The following is a 19,275-nucleotide window of genomic DNA, read 5'->3' on the forward strand; positions in this document are numbered from 1 at the left end:
GAAAACAGACAATGCATGTGCAAGGCAGAACTTGACAAGGCTTCCCAGAATGTCAACAATTAACGTACCGAGGGTAGGCCATATTTGGATGTGGAAAGTCCATGACCAAAGGTCAGTCTGTGACGAGGTCGGAGTGAAAAATGTGCTGTAAAATTCCATGCTGGCAACATGAAAACAATGCCAATGCAGTCTTTTACAAACAGTCACAGTTTTGTGGTGAAGCTGTTGCAGTTTAGTCAGGCTGGGGCTGGAAAAACACTTCACTGGGTTTAGAGAACAAAAACGTACATGATCAAGTTTAGAAGGTTTCAGTTAAAATAACTATATATGTAAGGTAAGACTTACATACTTACATTTGCGTAGTTATGTGAAGTACCTATGTAATCGTTTTGGGTGGTATCAAGGAATTATGGTATACGGGGTAGTTAGAAATCCTGCTGGTATGATTTTGAATAATACTAATAATAATAATAGTAATAATAATGATGACAATAACTTAGACTTATATAGCACCTTTCAAGAGACCCAAGGACGCTTTACAACAACAAAAATAACAGTCTAGCAACCAAAAGCCAGGGTTTAACAGGTGTCTTTTCAGTGCAGATTTAAAAATGTCGAGTGTTGGCGCCTAGCGAATCTCCATGGGGAGAGATTTCCAGAGGGTAGGGGCAGCCACACTGAAGGCTCTATCCCCGAATGTTCGCCTACTGGTGTGAGGGCCGTTGAGGAGACCCAAGTCAGCGGACCGCAGATTCCGTGAGGGGGTGTAATCAGTGAGGAGGTCCGATAGCTACGGTGGAGCAAGGTCATGGCGAGCTTTCTAGGCGAGGAGGAGGAGTTTGTAGGTGATGCGGAACTTGACTGGGTGTTTGAGGGTGGGGGTGATGTGGTGCCAAGGCTTGGTCCGAGTGAGAACCCTTGCAGCTGAGATCTGCACATACTGCAGTCTGTCCAAGGCTTTGTTGGGGAGCCTCAACAGGACTCCATTACAATAGTCCAGGCAAGAGGTAATAAATGCATGGATGAGGGTCTCAGTGACATAGTCTGAGAGTGAAGGCCGGAGTCTGGAGATGTTTTTGAGGTGGAAGAAGGCAGATTTAACAACACATTTTATGTCGGATTCATAGGAGAGGGTGGAGTCCAGGATGACACCCAAGTTACGAACCTCAGGGGATGGGGAGATGGAGCAGCCATCCACATGGAGGATAAAATCCCCCACCTTTTGAAGTAGCGCCTTGGGAGCCACAACCAAGAGCTCAGTTTTCTTGCTGTTAAGTTTGAGTAGGTTGGTGGTCATCCAGGTTTGTATTGCAAGTAGGCAGTGGATGGTGTAGAGCTGAGATATAGTTGGGTATCATCAGCATAACAATGAAAATTCAGACCATGTTTACGAATGATCTGACGCAGGGGGAGCATGTAAAAGGTGAAGAGGAGGAATACCGTCAAAAATACTGACACTTATCTTTCTATTTAACTCATACGGAGATGCTGCATTGATGATGTAATGCATGTAGTGCACATCACACGCCACCAGAGGTCAGTCTCTACTGTTGGAGCAGCCAACAGGGGGGTAGAGCGCCGTACATAAATACAATCATATATCGTGTACCCCACTGCAATGTCAGGAAGATATAAAAGTATGAAAAAAACAGGTACCGCCCAAGGCTATTTAAAAAAAGTGCTTAACGTAGTTACATGAAGTCCATAAAGTCACAAAACCACGTTGACTTTTGATTCCTCACAGGGACACAAACAGCTGTTTGGCAGTCTATGTTTCTTTGACCCATTCACCTTCCCTCCCACCTGCCCGACACAGACTTTTTGCCCTTTATACATAATTCGTGTGTTCACTGCATCAAAATATCCTCATTGACCTTGCACTGGCATTGTTTCTATGTTGCTAGCCCAAACGTTTAATACATTGTGTGCCCACCACCATGTAATGCGTTAAGACTAGTTTCAACCCTTTGCACTTGGGTTAGGAGGCGGATTGATCCTAAAATATCAATACTCTTGATACCACGTTTTCATTTTGAAGATCAATCCCAGCCTCAATAGGATCAATCCCAAAAAAGGGATTAGTGTCTCTCTTCTGCATCGTACCTTTTTGTATTTCTAGAGTAAAACTGTCCGTGCACACAACATTCTGTTGTCGTGAACACATCTAGTGTGTGTACTCTTTGCTTCTCCGCTGCTTTTGTGTTGTCTGCACTCAATCATCTTACTTGAGATCCAGCAGCGTCTTCTTAGTTTCACTTTCACCCGATGTCAGCAGTAGGAGGACAGTAAGCTAACCTCAAAGCCCTTCTGTTTACTGCTGTGGGCTGACGTAGTCTTTCCCAGCCTGACTAGTTGTATCCGACACATATAAGCGGTGATGGTTTAATGAAAGAGGAAAAACATGAGAAAGAGAACTCGAGGTGCAACTGAAAAGAAGGAAGGAGGAGGGAAATACCTCAACACCCAGACCTCTGTTACAGAGTGTCTGTTCATAGAGGCTCAGACAAGGAATATCCAGGTATATAGTAGCCTAGTGAAATTAATATTTTTAGTCAAATCAGATCTTTGGCATTGGTTAATGTTACATTTTTAGACTGTAATTGGTCATCACTTGATGTTACTTAAGCAGATTGATTATTCACTTCATAAATCATGACTTACTGCTTTCCCCATGTTAAAAAAGGCACTTTTAATAATTAAAAGTATCATATCGGTGTTGATATCAACGATTCAGGCCCTGTATTACTTGGTATTAGATCAAAATCAAATTTGTGGTATCGTCCACCCTACTTCCCTCTGCCATTTTAGCTGAGTGTGCAAACTCTGAGTGGGAAATTTCTGCACTATGCCCTCGAGTCCTTTAAAATTCCCATCATAATCCTCATTCTCTGAGGTGACTCATTCACTTTGTTTTGTTTATATTGCGAAAAAAAAGCCTGTCAATTAGTATTCTTCATAGTTTTTCTTGATGAAATGAATCCTACCTATGTGCATCATCAAAATGCTGATTTATTAGAGATACAGGCAAACATGGAAATATATATATAGAAGTCCTGCCATGCTGTATTTGTGACATGTATTTGTGTTGCACAGTCAGTGCTTGACTCACACGCTCATTCTCTTTGTTGTTTTGTCTGTTGAATTATTTAATTGAGTCTAATTTGTTTCTTCTGTATTATTCATGCTGTATTTACACACAATTATAGTCTTGTCATGCCCCTCACCTTTAAGTTGCACTTTTCATTACACCTAATTGATCACGATGTGAGACAAGCGCCTGCCGGGCCAGTTCTGTTTGTTGTTTGGTCCAAATTGTTCTTCCTTATCTCCACTGTGTGTCCGAGCTACAGGAGAGATGAAGTGCGATTCCACTATCTCTGTGTCTTCCACTCCATAAAGCTAGCTTATTTCCACATTTACTAGATAAAAAGCATCGACTCTGTGTCCAAAATGTACTTTTTATCTGCAATCACATACAAACTGGAAATGGTTATGCTGTGTACTTTAAAGTTTCCCCAAGATAAGACGTCCAAAATGAAAAAAATCAGCTTTTCAGCAGTGTGCGCAGTAGGCGATTGTTAATTTTTAACAGGATGGACAGCTAACGTCTAACTTGTGTCATGATTCAGTGATTCAGCGCCATAGAAAATGTTTCATTTCCTGCGCCCTCAGTTTGAATTTGAGTGATGATCTGTGCTTTGAGTACGGGCGCCTCATAATGCTGCTTTTAATAATCGGCAAGGTCTCAAACATATGATACTGGTTACTGCCCGTGGGAAGAATGAACATGTCAGAGTCCATCCGTTCTTGATTAAAAGTTATGCTTGCTCTGTCTACTCTTCTCTCTTTAGAACATGTCATGTGAAATTACTTTTCTCTGACTCTTACTTCTTCAGCTGTTGTCTCTCATCTCGTCTCTGCCCTATCATTCACTCAAGTCGTGATGCTTATGGAAATGCACAGATTTGATTGACTAAGTAGCATCACATGTCATGCTAAGCTTGACAGAAAGAAACATGATGACACTGGATCCGTTTGTCTGGATGCTGCAGTGTGTATTCAGCTCAGTGCAGACCAAAGAAGTTGAAACTTGCAGCTGCTTGCAATACGCCATTCTGCAACGTTCTAAAAACCTACCAGTTCACTCTGAAGCAACTAGATTAGACAGTGTATCATCTCTATGCAACAGCTCTCTGTTCTTCCATTTTGATTTCAAGAAACAGAGGGCTCAGCGGGGACGGAGCACCTGCCGCAGCAAGCAAACACAGTAGCTATGTTTCCATCCAAAAGTGATTCGAATCATTGGGAAATGCGCATTCAAAGAAATACGAATCCTGTGTGTTTCCATTAAATGTATGGACTTTGGTGAAAACTACAAACTCCGCAGAACCGGAAACAAAACAAGTCTCGCATTCTTCTTCTTCTACGTTTTCTGGCGGTTGGCAACCAGCTTGTAAATGCATTACCGCCTTCCCGACCCGGAGTGTGGATATCACCATGGAGAGAGGTGCGCTACGTCAGACTTAATTCAAACATAACTGTTTCCATCCCGTTTTGCGAATCAACATTTTTTCGAATCAACCAAAACCCGGCTAAAGCGAGCGTATTTTAGTTTGTGCGAATAAGGGGATTTTAATTCGAATTTTGGCGTTTCCATCATAATTTTCTGATGCGATACTTCTAGATACGCATCTAAACAGGCTGATGGTAACATGTCTATTGTTCGTCTGACAACAGGCTCCTTAGTAACTCCTCTCGATGTAGCTATACATCAGGTAGCTAGTTAGCTTGTGCTTTGCTGACATTAGCTAACTTTAGATGTGACTATACAATGTGATGTGTCTGTGAAGATTTTGACTTCAATGTAGGTGTCACTTTTTTAGGTCCCTCAATCACATCTTATAACCATCTTCAACATTTGAATTTCTTCTCAACATTTTTTCAACAATTTATCGGTTATATGTCTGGGTCCAGGTCAAGCAGCAACCTCTGGGGCAAAGAATTAAGCCAATGCAGAAATGCCAATAAAACTGCAGTTCCTCTAATGGCCACTTGAGGCTGGCTCCAGAGATGAGTCAATCCTCATAGACTCCCATGTTAAATTGCCCAACTTTACAGCAGAAATAAACATGTTTACAGCCTGGTACAAAAAAACAGTTTTGGTCTTGAAAGCTGATTTACCAATTCATGACAACTGGACGGGGATGAATCTTTATATAACTCACCCGTTTACATTTTATTAAGGCTTAAAGTTATGCACAATTAAGGGCGGTCTGAGGGGCGTTGCTACAGTCTTTGATATCAGATCCACCCCTAGTGCCCAAGTGTCAAACCTGAGGCTTCAGGAAGCCAGTGAATGCTAGGTCCATTATTTTTACATCTATTTTATGTCTTTTGTCTGGATACAAAAGCGTCTGGGTCCAGACTGGGGGGATGGAGAGGGATGGCAGGTTAACAAAGGAGATGCATTTTGCTAACAAGAGGGATGGCGTCCTCCCTCAAATCACCTACTGATTGTATTCATCAGCCAATCAATTAGTATGTCTTTGGAGGACAGACACATAATGTAAATTTAATTTCACTAACAATGATGACTTACTTGTGCCTCAAGCAACATTCTTGTTATTCAAAATCTGCTCTGCTTATTTTCGTCAGGCGAATGCAACAGCTCTTTTTGTGACTCAAATCTATTTCACCGCTGCAATCTGCTGAGCAAACAAGACGCTTTAGCCGATAGGCCGATGCCGTTTAATATTCATAATGGTCTAAGAAGGAGGCTTTAGAGGATCTGGGTGGATAGCAATGTGGATATCTCAGAGGCATTGGTTCTCCGTCTCTGTTCACACTCACTGGACTGTGTTTCCATGTAATTTCTGAGCTGGTATCGTATCACTGTCATTGATCTCAGTTTAAAATTGACTGTTAACTGCTGTCGCTCACAATCTTCTCCAACCATTTACATCATCCACTGTGTGCAGTATCAGTTTTAGGATACGAATTGAATTTTTATATCTTACATTGTTCAAATTTGTTATATAATGTGATAGTTTAAGGGAATACCAGTCCACTTTTTGCATATTCTGCCTGTGCAGATCAATATTTATTCAGACAAAGCCTGCAAAAGACAGCCAAGACTCGAACCTGTGACTTGTCCAGCCCAGAGAAAAAGTCTGTGCCAGAATGTTTGTTTACCCTTTGACGTTGAAATTAGCTTAATATTATCATAAAGCCAGCAGTTCTGCAGCAGAGAGCACACCCACAGCCCCTCCAGAAAATCTCCTTGTCGTGTTTTCCATCTTTTCCCAATTCATCCTCTGCAGAGCTGCAATTGGTGTGACAGATTACAGAGAGCGACAAACTCCTCTCTTGTTCTCCTGCCGCCCCGAGGCGCCTGATGAACATTTGAATACTCAGGCTCGAATTGTTTTCATCTGCTGCTTTGTTAAGATAATTTTCTCAAAATTTTATCGAGTGCACAACAAGGATGTGTGAAGTAAAATCTCCAACTATACCTCTGAGCGGAGTGAATGCTGGGACGTGACAGGCATAAATGAGAGGGAAAGAGAGATGGGAACACTACACAGCGAGGGAAATAAAAGTGTTTGTCTGCCAGTCAATTAAGTGATAATCAAACAAAACTAAATATACTGGTGTACATATAATAAGATGGATATGTTGGGGCTGATCTGAGACAAAATAAAAGCAGCCAAATTTAAAATTTATGAGTGAACTAAATGAAAACAGATTGCAGTTAGTCCTGTCAGCTAAAGCTCAGCATGCAGTGGGTCTAGCACTTAAGATGCATTTCACTTTCCTTCTCTGTCCCCTCATTTCCTGTCACCTCTCTACCATCCACCTTTGAATGAAGGCAAAAAATGTCCAAAATCACTAAAGCATATGTTAATCATAATTACAGTCAGTTAATCCTTTTAGTAAAATGTAAATATTTGCTGTTATTCTTCTATGACAGTTAAAGGAAATGTCACTGGGTTTTGGTATGTTGATTAAAATAGAGTAAGCAATTTGAGCATGTCAGCTTGGGCTCTAGAGACGGGCATTTTTCACTATACATCTGACATTTCATAGACCTAAAGACTGATTAAACAATCTCAAACATAATCAGCAGAGTACCTGCAGTAGATTAGAATATGTTCACTGTTTTACCTTGCTGTCAGAACAGCCCTTGACGATGAGGAACTGAAGCCATTATATCATTCTCTCGAAAACCAGACTCCATTGACAAAAACAGTAATTAAGCACTGCTAAAGACAGGAGCTGCTCGTCTACAAGTGCCTCGATTAATTAGTTTGTTTGTGTTATTGTGTGATTTCGGCATTTAAAGTGGTTAGCTCGGATTCACCAAAGTCACAATAACACTAACAAACTAATTGATCTATATAGTCGAAGGCCAGCAGCTTCTGTATTCAGTGGGCTTAAATTACTGTTTTTCTAAATGAAGTCTGGTGGCTTTGAAGAGAGCATAGATAAGAACTGAGGCCGGAAAGGGCTGGATAAGTACCTCATACAACCTGCTTCAAAATATCCAAACTATCCCTATTTTATTTGAAAGGCGAGTGATAAAACGATGATCCTAACTGTCGGCTGTAAACTTTATTGTTAATAGACCGGCTTCCAAGTTCAATCTTAATCTTCCGTATTTATGTGCTCACACATTTTTTCCTGTGACATGAAGGCAGGGCCAAGGGTGTAGATTTCATAACACAGGCGGTGCGTTCCAATACCCAAATTACTATGCTATATAGTATGCCAGAAAAAGATTAAGTATGTCTCAATACATAGTGTGTCAAATGCAGTGTGCCAAAAATACCAGGATATTCTACTATAACCGGTCGTATTTTGCAGTATGCAAGCCAGCGTGCTATTTAGACCTCGTCACGTATTGACGTGCTTGATCTAGACGTTCTGGCTGTCACATGCATTGTCTTCTTTCAAGACACACTTCTATTTTCACAGGACATTTAACGTTTACATACAGTCTCCTTCAAAATAAACACACTACTTCAGTACAACGCCGCAAATTGACGTGTTTATTTCCTTCAACAACAAAAACACGTGGTTAGGTTTTTGGAAAAAAGAACAGGGTTCTGCTTTAGAATCTTACGGGATGCAGACACCGCTCTCTCAGGTGAAAGTTGTTGTTGTGTTTGTTGTTCGCCGTGTTTCCCCCGCTGCCGCTAGGGGCCATTAAACTATAACGGCAACCAGCCATGTATCATGCCGACGTTAAAGGATGCCTTTTTTCATTGGTTTCTGATGCCGCAAGTCACTGCCCAAACACTGGACTTCGACGTCTTTGGAGTGAAACCCGGCTCGTCACATCGACTGAGCCGCAAACAGATGATTGACAGCTGTCAGAAGTTGCAGTGATGTATGACAGTGCAAGACCAGTAGAATAGTAATAATAAGAAGTGAACAAAATAATCATAAATATTACAAACAACAATAGGGCATAACATATAAAATAACAATGATGGAAAACTGCAGATTTTATTTCACCTTTGCAAATATAACATGTTAGAATCTACAACCTGTGCAGTTATAACTTTAAAGTTAAACTACACACATTGCAAAGTAACAATAGCAGAGCTCTCAGGGTTGATCTCCGTCTCTGGCAAACTCGGTAAGTGGTGTTTGTTTATCTCCAAGGTAACGTTCATAAAAGCAAGAGGGTCAAAGTTCAGGGCATAATGTTATGAGACAATATTATGTCACAATCATATGCATAGTGCATGCAGTACGTACTTTTTAAGGGCAGCTGCAGTGCCTACTAGAAGTAAAAAGAAAAAGAATGTGATTTGGAACACACACAGGGAGTCTGGGGTCCCACTGCAAGGAAATTATGAGTATCAAACACTTAATTTCCTGCATTCTGGTGAATTTCCATGCTCTAAATTGAGCGTTTTCTGCACTGATTTGTGGTTTAAATGTCTCCAATTTGTCAAATTAAAAGTCCTCTGTTACTTTTATGTTTTTATCGGGGGGTGGGATGTGTCCCCGGTACCACCTCCTGATCCACTGGGAGTGCCATAGGCAGCATTTTAGAAATACTGAAGTCAAAAGTCTAAATTTCACAAAACAACCCCGACCAGAAACATTTATGACCATCCACAAACAAAGATATCTTGATTTTTCAACCCCTTCTGTGTGTACTACACTCCCGAAGTGATGGTCTAAAAACTGGTTCAAAGCTGTTTCCACACAAAGATTGAGTCTATACATTATCACTATGAGTCTTAAAAAACCCAAACCAGAAGCCATGACCTCAGTGCTCTCAATGCTGCAGCCCTGAATGATGACGTATTACTGACATTTCAGATGCACCCTTTCAGTTCCACCTCCAAACAAAGTGGTTTAGATAATCAGGCTTAATTGTTGCCTTGTTTACAACCTGTTAGGCCCTGTCTGAGGTCATAGTGATATTCGTGTGTGTCCAAGATCTCAGCATCTACTGTTGTGGGAAGAATGTCATCATAACTGATGGGGATTTAGCTGTGAAAATAAGAGCCAAGTTGTGAGAGACTGAAATGAATTTTTAAACCAAAACACATTTAAAGCAGTAGGGCTGAAAAAAAAATCACATCATAGCCAAAAAGTGTGTGATTGCACATCTCGAAATCACACCCCAGACCGAAGTGCCAACTGACCTTATGATGAAATCACTGGAGTCGATGAGGCCGCCGTACTGGGTCCCCTTCAGATTCCCAGAGTTCCCCACCACGGCGCAGGTCCTGCAGCGCTCAGGGCTGGCGTCCATGTAGAGCACCTCGTCAGGGATGACTTGGAACAGCTCCTCCACCACTTCACTGAAGTTGGCCGGCTGCCTCTCTGACTGCAACCACTGGTGACACAGCAGAGACAGACCTCAGAGAGAGCCACGGCTCCAGGGCCACTTTAAGTAGAAGTGATTGAACAAGGGCAGCGGAGCTCGAGACACCGAGCACATTTCTGAAATAACCTCAGGGGCGGCTTAGCTCCGTCTGCGGGGGCTCTTTTGGCCTGGCCTTCTTCTGGTGGCTTTGAACTCGGAGAGACAGCAAATAAATGCAGGAATGTGTGTGCACTGTACACTGTTATATATTGTGCTGCTGCAGCTGGAAATACTGAACGGATACAGAATGTTCTGCTTTCTCTCCTGAGTTGTAATGCAGAGTTTTAGTGACTCATGCTTCAAATATTATTGTAGAGGCTTTCCCACCTTGCCAATACAATTCTGGGAAACCATTTAACATTTTTGAATTTCATTTGGAATCGAATAAGGGTAATAACATTGAAATAGAGCTTTTAATCATAAGACTAAACTCCACACAATTGCACGGCCTTCAAAACTCTCCTTCACGGAAATTACATTTAGCTGTAACATGTAAGCTGTGACATCTCATCGGAGGAATGAGCCCCGGTACACCTGGAGGTCATGCCTTTGCCTTGCAGCAGAGCAGCCAAAACCATCTGGCTGGGCAAATGTTGATATGTGACACTTGCCTCATCAAGCTCCCTGTGAGAAGCATCTCGTGAAATGAGTAGTGACAGGAGGCAACCTTGCAGTAATTTTTCTATTCTTGCCTCTAATTGGACATGGTGTGAGGTGAATGTGGGAATGCCTAAAGCACTGGATGCCTTCCAGAACAAAGGTAGGATAATTGTGTGACATAAATTTTTGTGAATAGGCTTTTCTAATTTAGAGAGCTGTGCTCTATGGGATGTACAGAGAATCCAGTAAATTAGGACTGGTGCGTGATTAGTTATACAGCTGACGTGAATTCTAATTTACAAGAAAGTGGATTTAAATAAGAAATCCTCCATAAAACACTCCAGCAGCTATTTTGTCTCCTAATTCTGGGTCCAGTTTAATTTTTGGCGTGAGCCCTGTGCATGGCTGGCCAAATGTAGGTGGCATTACATCCAATAAGATATTTCCAGTGGAGCAAGTCTGACAGGAGGAAATGTTTTAGCTGCACTAACAGTAAATACCAGGTTTTTGTGTCAGTCACTTGGAATCCAAGGGTTTTTCTCTCGAGCAGGCATTTAACACTGACACTCAGTAATCATACAGGTGACAAAATCCATCATGGAGGAGGCAGAGATAACAATTCCTCCACTGACTGCAGTGTCAGGTAGTAGTGTGCAAGTACAAACTGGAGCAAAAGTAGGCTGGGACTGGATGTGTGCCAGTTTTTCTTGCTTCAGTAACAAAGACTGAACATGCTATTATTTCTAATTGGAAGGAAGAAAATCTTTTTTCATTCATATTGACTGATTGATTGATTACAGAGTTATTCTCTACATCGATATACCTCATCATGCTGCACCATGGCCACTTAGGACAAACCTGCTCAGTCAGCAGAAGAACACTGGCATTGATACTTTACATTTGTACGTTTTGTGAATGTTACATCAGTGTTTCTTATGTGACGAAGTACATGAGCTGATTTTTTTTATCTGGAGGTGGAGGGGATGGTGAGATATTTAGGCAAGACGCCTGCCAACCTGCAGACCACTGTTTGAGACCAACAAACAAAACAGGTTGTTTTTTTTACCAAGACATAGCTGTTCTTCCAGCAGGAACTGTGCCCCCCAAAACATACCCTAACCCTTCCTAACCATAACCAAGTGTTTTTTCTGCTTAAACACGACCATACGTTAACCATAGCATCGTTGACACATTAAGTGTCAGTAGCCGCTTTTACACTGCCAGATTTTCGGCGAATGTTGGGCCATTTTGCCGGCAAGCTGCAAGCGTTTAGACACACAGAGCCGGATTGGCGAGTTGATCCGAGGTGCCCAATTTTCCGCCTCGTAGGGTAGACATATTGGTGGAACCTTTTTGGTTTAAAAAGAACGAGGTGCCCTTCCGCCACGGGAGGGGCTGTTGATGACTTGTGGGAGGAGCTGTTGATGACGCCGCACGTGAGACCCACTGGCGGTGGATAAACAGGAATAGCGGGATATTAGCGAGCAGCAAGTAGCAAGAGGGAAACGCAAACCTGACAGACACTGTAAAGATGAGCAACTGGGGAGACAAGGAATTGCGCGCCCTCCTTGTCCTCGCAAACGAAGAGGCCATTAACCGTCAGATGACGGGGACGGTGAAGAACGGGCCATTTATTCATTTATTTTTCGTTGAAACAGCCTGGCCTCGCTGAAAGGTATCTGAATCTGCCTGCAGCACCTTCAAGCTCACTGATCAACATGTTATATCTAATTTGTTTATTCCATACAATCTTGCAGTCTAGTTGTCACCATGAGGTTATAGGACAGCCAGTGGTGATTAGAAAACCCCATAAAACCACAACCTGCCATTCTCACATTTCTGTTTTTATTCACATTACACACACAAGGTTCTAATGAATGAGCTTTAGATGTGCTGCTAGGTGTATTTTGTTACCTTTTGACAGCGTCTGACCAGCTGTTACCCCCTGCTACCAGTCTTTATGCTAAGTTAAGCTCATTGCTGCTGGATCCAGCTCCATATTAAATGTGCATGGGTAATAAGGGTGTGGTATTGATCTTCTTATGCAACTCTCTGCAGGACAGCCACTGAATGGATTTCCTTTAAAACAAATATATTAAAGAAACCAGAGTTATGTTAGCCCTGATATATGATACCTGCCAGCCAATCACTAACAAGTATTTTCCATGACTGTGGTACAACTAATACCTTTTCTTTCACCAAAATTAGAGCGTATATGCAGGTTTTTTATAGCAGGAAAACCCATTAAAAATAAGAGATAGGCTCCTTTCCCTCTGCAGTAGACAGGGATGCCTTGCTTTTTGTTTTGTTTTTCCTAGTGTGGCACATTTGGCATCACTAACACGGTGGAAAACAGGGTTAGTAAACGGCAGAAAGCCTCATTGAGGCCAGTGAAATTGTTATGGTGGTAGCTTCTTAATTACATCTGTTATTATGCCGACTCATTAGTAGAGATGTTTTAGCACTGCTTGGGCAGAGACAGATGGTAGTTTACAGTGGTGCAGCATTGTATTAAGCGGAAAGGGGGCCAAAATTAGTGCATCTATCCAGGTGTCTTATATCAATGACTGTCAGCTGGAGCTGATAAATACCTGTGACTACTACAGAGTCATTTGTCCTGGGAATTAATCATAGATGTATGAAGAGAACTGAATGGAGTCGGGTCACGTTTATGCCTACGAAAGTTATGTCGTGGTGCATAAAGCCAAAAACATAAAATACCTGGATGATCAGTACTGCTTCTGCATCACTGGGCCCATAGAGCAAACACACGAGAGACTTCTGTTAAGACGGCTATTTGCGGTTTAGCGCTCCACTAACTTGAATGGGGATAAAATGATTTAATTGTGTGGCCATGCTAGACTTTCCTAACATTATCAGATTGAATAGAGGTTTGGCCCCTTAACAAAATATATATCCACTGATCTGCAGGCGTCTTTCCCAAGTTTGGCCCTCATGGCATACAACAGACTTGGAAGTCGTAATTCCACTGTTTGGCCAATACAAAAATTACACAACATCTGTTGCACGTCTGTCCATCCTAAAAGAGGGATCCTTCCTCAGTTGCTCTTCCTGAGGTTTCTACCATTTTTTACCCATTAAAGGTTTTTTTAGGGGAGTTTTTCCTTATCCGCTGTGAGGGTCCAAAGGACAGAGGGATATCGTATGCTGTAAAGCTTTCCAAGGCAAATTGTGATTTGTGATACTGAGCCTTATAAATAAAACTGAATTAATTAAATTGAATTGAAAAATGAATGCGGAGTGTAACCTTTCCTACTAAAGACTAAAACCAGATGTTAGTGGGGATTTTTTCCAGTGAGAGAGGGGCTTAAGACATGTAAAACCAAAGCCCAGTCACTGGTATAAAATGTAGGCATTGCTCAAGGTATATTACATTAGTACATTTCATACATATGCAGTACATGAAGCGTTGGAGAGGCAGGTGGAGAAGTGGGTATGCAAATAAAAGCAGAATTCTTTATGTGTTCTTGAAGATTAATAATTCAAAAATGTTTAAGGACAGACTTAATAGTCAGACAGTTGGGATTAAGTGTAGTCAAAGCAAACCTTTATGAACAGAAGTGCCATATTTGCATAGTGTCTGCAGCATTATTTCTAAAGGACCAATGTAGATTGCAGTGAATGGTTATGGTATCTCTCTACAGCCTATATATACACACATATACACACACTTATGCTTTGGTTTTTGATGGGATCTCTTTGTCTATAGATGTGGGAGAAATGGTGAGAGTAAACAACAATCTCCATATCCACCATCTCGCTTGTTAAATGTGAACAAATTGTGCGTGGGAGTTTGCTTCACAACTTGATCCTGCTGAAGATCCCTTGGATTTGAAACAATCAATGTGGCAAAAACAAACACTTCTTGGGAGCATTACAGCAGTGTGTGATCTCTGTTCTTTATTCATGATCTTTCTTCTAAGCATCTCGTCTGCTCTCAGAAGCTGAATGTGCATGCTTTTTTTTCTCCTTGCAATCCTCTGTAGGATAGAAACACAAATCCCCTGAACACATCCCCTGAATCTTACCTGCCACCATTTAAAGGTTTCGTCAGAGAGGACGCTGTTCTCCCTGGTCATCAGAGGGTGGACGGACTGATTGAAGCGCTCAGCAAACCAGGGGTCGTCCTCCAGCTCTGTCATGCACTGTCGGCAGGCACATAGCCCTTTGGAGAAAAAGTTATCCGACAGACGGAAAGCGTACTTGAAGAAGTAGAGCGAGGGGTCCCGGAAAGTGTAACTGAACAGGAGTGTTGTAAATGTAATGACACAACACAGCAGAGCAAAAGTCCTGATTTTCCTCCGCTTGGGCAGAGACATGTCGTCACAGTCAAAGTCAGGCGGCTGGGCTCAAATATATCACTGCTGTCCAACAAGCATACCCTGTTCCTATTTTTCAGACAACACAGGGCTGGGTTCATGAATGTCCTTAATAAAATTCATTGATGTGGGTTCTTTGTGGATTCATCTGGACCACAGGAAGGTAAATCCACTGATTCTGTCGGCTCCACGGCTCCCAGTTAATCAGATTCAGCCAGTTTTACAGACGGCTTGGATGTTGACTCTGTGAGGTGAGTGACTGATGCGTCATCCCTTCTTTAATGATCCACCTAAAAGGCAAATAAAAGGACATTTTTGTGACACACATACACACACTGGGAAAATGGGGAAAAACAGCCTGTGGGGCTCTAATGCTGTTTAACTTTAAATACACAAGGGAGTGTAAATTCTGCTCTGCTCAGTATTCTAATTGTGTCATTTCACAGTACTAACCGTTCCAAGATGAAACTGTCTAAGTTTATGCAACATCACACCACTGATTTCTGTGCATGACTGTGGAAAGTGTTTCATTTACAGTCCTTTGTTTATTGCTCAATTATTTCTTCAAGACTGTCAAATTACACAGGATGTGTTGCAGTCAGCTCTTAAAACGGCCACCAAACACCCAAAATACCTCGATTGATTGTGAAAATTATTACAGTGCTCCTGGAACAAACAGGCAACAGCTGTAATCACAATCCCATCCCACTGTTAAGGACATGTCAATACCTGGAAACAGCTTTTGTTAACTAACACAAAATGAAAGTCTAAAGCAGAAATCACTGACAGACTGTAATAATACCAGAATGAGTCGTTAACCCGGTGTCACATTCACAAATTCAATTCTAATTAGTGTACATTAGGGAGAAGGTTTGCAGTCATTTTGCTCTATCGTTTAGGGCTTTACCCAGTTTACTGCTTTGAATGCATCCCATTTAAATGTCTAAACCAAACAGCAACATCCAGGGCTGTAAAATAAAGCCGAAATGGAAGTGCCAAAAACTGCAGTTCCTCTAATGGCCACTTGAGGCCGACTCCAAAATCCAGTCAGTCATTGACTACTCATATTAAAACGTCCAACTTTACAGCAGATTTAAACATGTTTACAGCCAGGTAGAAAAAACTGTTCTGGTCTCTGCAGCTTATTTCTTCTTTCATGACAGCTGCACAGGGGCTGAATTTAATATAACACACCCGTTTACATTTTATTCAGGTTTAAAGTTACACATAATTAAGGGCCGGCCGCTTTGAGTGACAGGATGTGTGCCAATAGTGTCCTCAGTTTGTGAGTCAGATCCACCCCTCACTCCTCTACAGCACCAGGCTGTCACCCAAATATGACCACTTCTGGCTCCAAAGCAAACAAGATGGGGACAGCTGAAATGCTGAACAGTAGTCCACAAACCAGTGGGGGATGTCACAGTAGCTACGTCCATTATTTTTTTACAGTCAATGGTCCAAAGTGGGATTCCAAAGATTGTGAGTAGCTCAACTATTGTGAAGAAATAGGCATTATAATTGGATAACATATATAAAGTGTATATACTAAAGGCCGGGGGGGTATTTTGCAGCATAAATGGTTAAACTAGTTAGCTTAGCTTAATGAAAAAACCCCCACTGAAATAGCTGGCTTGAAGTACTGAAACATGCGTGAGATAAAAAGCGAAATTTATGAATAAAACTAGGCCTAATGGATAAATGGATAAATTTGTGAGCTCAAAGAAATAAATAAATGGCTGTATAGCTAAAAGTGTATATGGTCAATGGCTGAACTAGCTAAAAAAAAAGTTTCTGCATCTCCAAAGTAGCAGCACTTCCAAAAAGCCTAAAGACTCATAGTTCAATTGTATGAAAAAAAATATTACAACAATATACATTTATGTGATGAATTATGTGGAATAAAATTGAAATAAACCAGCTCGCATCAAAGACCTGACGCCAGAAGCCACCTGATACACAGCTGGTTGGTGTCAGTATGAAAAGTGGCCGGATATAACCCTTTGTGGTGTTATGAAATGCTGCTGGATGACTGGACAGCACATGTCGTGGCAGTATGATGCGCGGACAGATGGCGCGTCACTTCATAACGTGGCTAAACAGCTACTGGATGGTGTCAGGTTAAAATGCTGCTGGTAACAACGTGATATAAGGAGCTGGAAAGTCCCTATAGGGCAGGCTGGAGGGGTGGTGGATGGGGCCAACAAACACTGGAGCCTGGCGTTAGCTTCTTGTATGAATGTAGAGCCAAACCATGATGTGTTTTTCTAAACCTAATCACATGCTTTTGTTGACGTCTCGGCAATGGTAGCAGCATCCTGGAACGTCAATGGTGGACGCAGAAGGATACCTCGCCTGTAATATGTAGATGTGAAAGGCCAATGAGAAAGTGGTGATATGTAATGACTTGGGATGAAAACATGTTGAATAAACACTTTCAGAACATGATAGGTTGAAGGAGGGAGGATGCACAACTCCAACATTTCCAATTGTGATGGGTGCAAGTTGCAGAGAGCGCTTCGGCCTAAGCCTTCTTCAGTGTATCAAAAGAGTTGAAAGTTTTGATACACTGAAGAAGGCTTACGCTGGAATTCCACTGGATGCGTGTCCATTGCGGAACGGCAGCGCTGGTTATCCGCTGCGTGCTCCGCCGTCCGTCAATACCCACCAGCTGTGTTTGCTGTGCGGAGCGGTGCAGCTCCGCCGGACAGCGGGAGTCACGAGGACCCACGAGATCTCGCAAATTCACGCATATTCGCGCGATATAACAAGATGTAGTTTCTATAAACAGAACCACAAAACCAGAGGAGTAGTAGGAAGACATGTGGGTGCACCTCCATGATTAACATCTCCTCGTCCATGGTGTCAACGGGGTGAAATGACATCTGAAAACCTCTGACACTGTATTTTATTTTGAAAATTAACCGGATGTTTTATTTTGTGTTATTTTGTGTCTGTGCACGACTTCCTGCCCTGCACGATCTGCTCCGTGCTGAATTGCTGCGTTGTGCTCTGGCGTCCGGCAATAATAGAAGTCCTGCGTATCTGTTGCGGAGGGCTCCGGAGCGGCGCAGCTGAGACGGAGCCGGAGCACAGCACAGCCACAGCCGGTGGAAACACACACATTGACTAGAATTGAAACGTATCGGCTCCGCTGCCGTTCTGGAGCGCAGACGCAACCAACACGCATCTGGTGGAAATCTGGTGGGGGTTAGGCCAAAACGTGTCTGTCATTTTGTTTGGTCGTGTGTTGCCCTATTAAAACATAGATTTTGACTCTAGTCTTTTGTGAGTGCTGTTGCCTACTAGTTTCTTTAGAACATGATAGGTGCAATGGATCCTCTAATGGATCCCCATTAGCTCATGCCTTTGCAAATGCTAATCTTCCAGGGGTCCACAAAATAAGCACAAGACATATGAATACATGATATAAAACATATAGTAAAATAGAGCAGTCAAACTGTATATATTAAAATTTGGTTATTGCAGGATCAGAAGGCTTCACATGTAACAAAGCTCCAGTCATATGGTCGATGGCATTTGGTGTATCTTTAGTCATTTTTGAAATGACAGATTGTTATGTGATGTGCAGAGGTAGTGAGTCCCAAGTCATTACTGAATGGTAGATAGCTGTGGGTGTGCACAGTGGGGGCTGTGGGAGGGGTGGGTACCACTGCTATAAACCTTGTTGGAGCTGCTGCAGCGCATATACAGTTAGTCAGTAACCTGCCGGTGACAAAATTCCCAGAATAAATAGAGTAGGGGGATGTTTTTTTCAGACCCTGGCTTTTCTTGACTGACAAAGCAGGCGGACCCCCCGGGGTTCTATTTTCAACATGAAAAGGCCACCTCTGCCTTTAAACAGGGCCCGGGTTTCATTCCAATGTGCAGCTGTGTTTAGGATTCCACAAATACTTCTATATTTAGCTAACAGCAGATCCACGCTGGAGATAAAGTGCTATCATCACCACACGGGGGAGGAATATATATCGGAAAAATGAACACGCTACCTGCCCTTTGCGCTTAACAATTTCTGAGTGAGCCCTCCATATAAAAGATTTGTGGGGAAGTCTATTACGACGAGAGAAAGGCTGTAGGTCTTTCCTGATTAGAAATTGATCAGGTCATTCAAATTCCACCCTGGAGGGAAGCAAAGAGGATTGGGTTTAAGACTGAGAAAGGCGACGCACAGACACAGCTTGCCTGTTGATTTCATTCTCCCTATCAGAGCAGAAAAACAAACTGTACAGCCGTTTATCAGCGGCACTGACACAAGCCAGTGCACAGGAAGGCTTATAAGTGATCCCGTCTGCTGTTTGGAGCTCCGTAACTCACAGCAGACTGCGGATTTGCATACAGCCCAAGGTTGGTTATTGTCTTAGGCAGCAAGTTTGACAAGGATACCTGGGGACCCTTATAATGGACACTTCAATGAATAGGCCTACTTCT

The 19,275-nt window shown here is 42.3% G+C and overlaps 1 protein-coding gene across 1 annotated transcript in view; it reads right to left on the reverse strand.

Moving 5' to 3' along the window:
• Window positions 1-15,117, reverse strand: part of LOC126384359 (CMP-N-acetylneuraminate-beta-galactosamide-alpha-2,3-sialyltransferase 1-like) — a 44,652-nt gene extending 29,535 nt beyond the window's left edge. Inside the window, exons 1-2 of the mRNA XM_050035379.1 lie at window positions 14,539-15,117; window positions 9,666-9,859 (exon numbers count right to left, since the gene is read on the reverse strand). Of these exons, the coding sequence (XP_049891336.1) occupies window positions 9,666-9,859; window positions 14,539-14,829 (485 nt within the window). The 5' untranslated portion in view covers window positions 14,830-15,117. The remainder of the gene's footprint in view (window positions 1-9,665; window positions 9,860-14,538) is intronic.
• Window positions 15,118-19,275: the final 4,158 nt, after the last annotated feature.

The sequence above is a fragment of the Epinephelus moara genome, chromosome 22 (genome assembly GCF_006386435.1).
Source record: "Epinephelus moara isolate mb chromosome 22, YSFRI_EMoa_1.0, whole genome shotgun sequence".
Taxonomy (NCBI): domain Eukaryota; kingdom Metazoa; phylum Chordata; class Actinopteri; order Perciformes; family Serranidae; genus Epinephelus; species Epinephelus moara.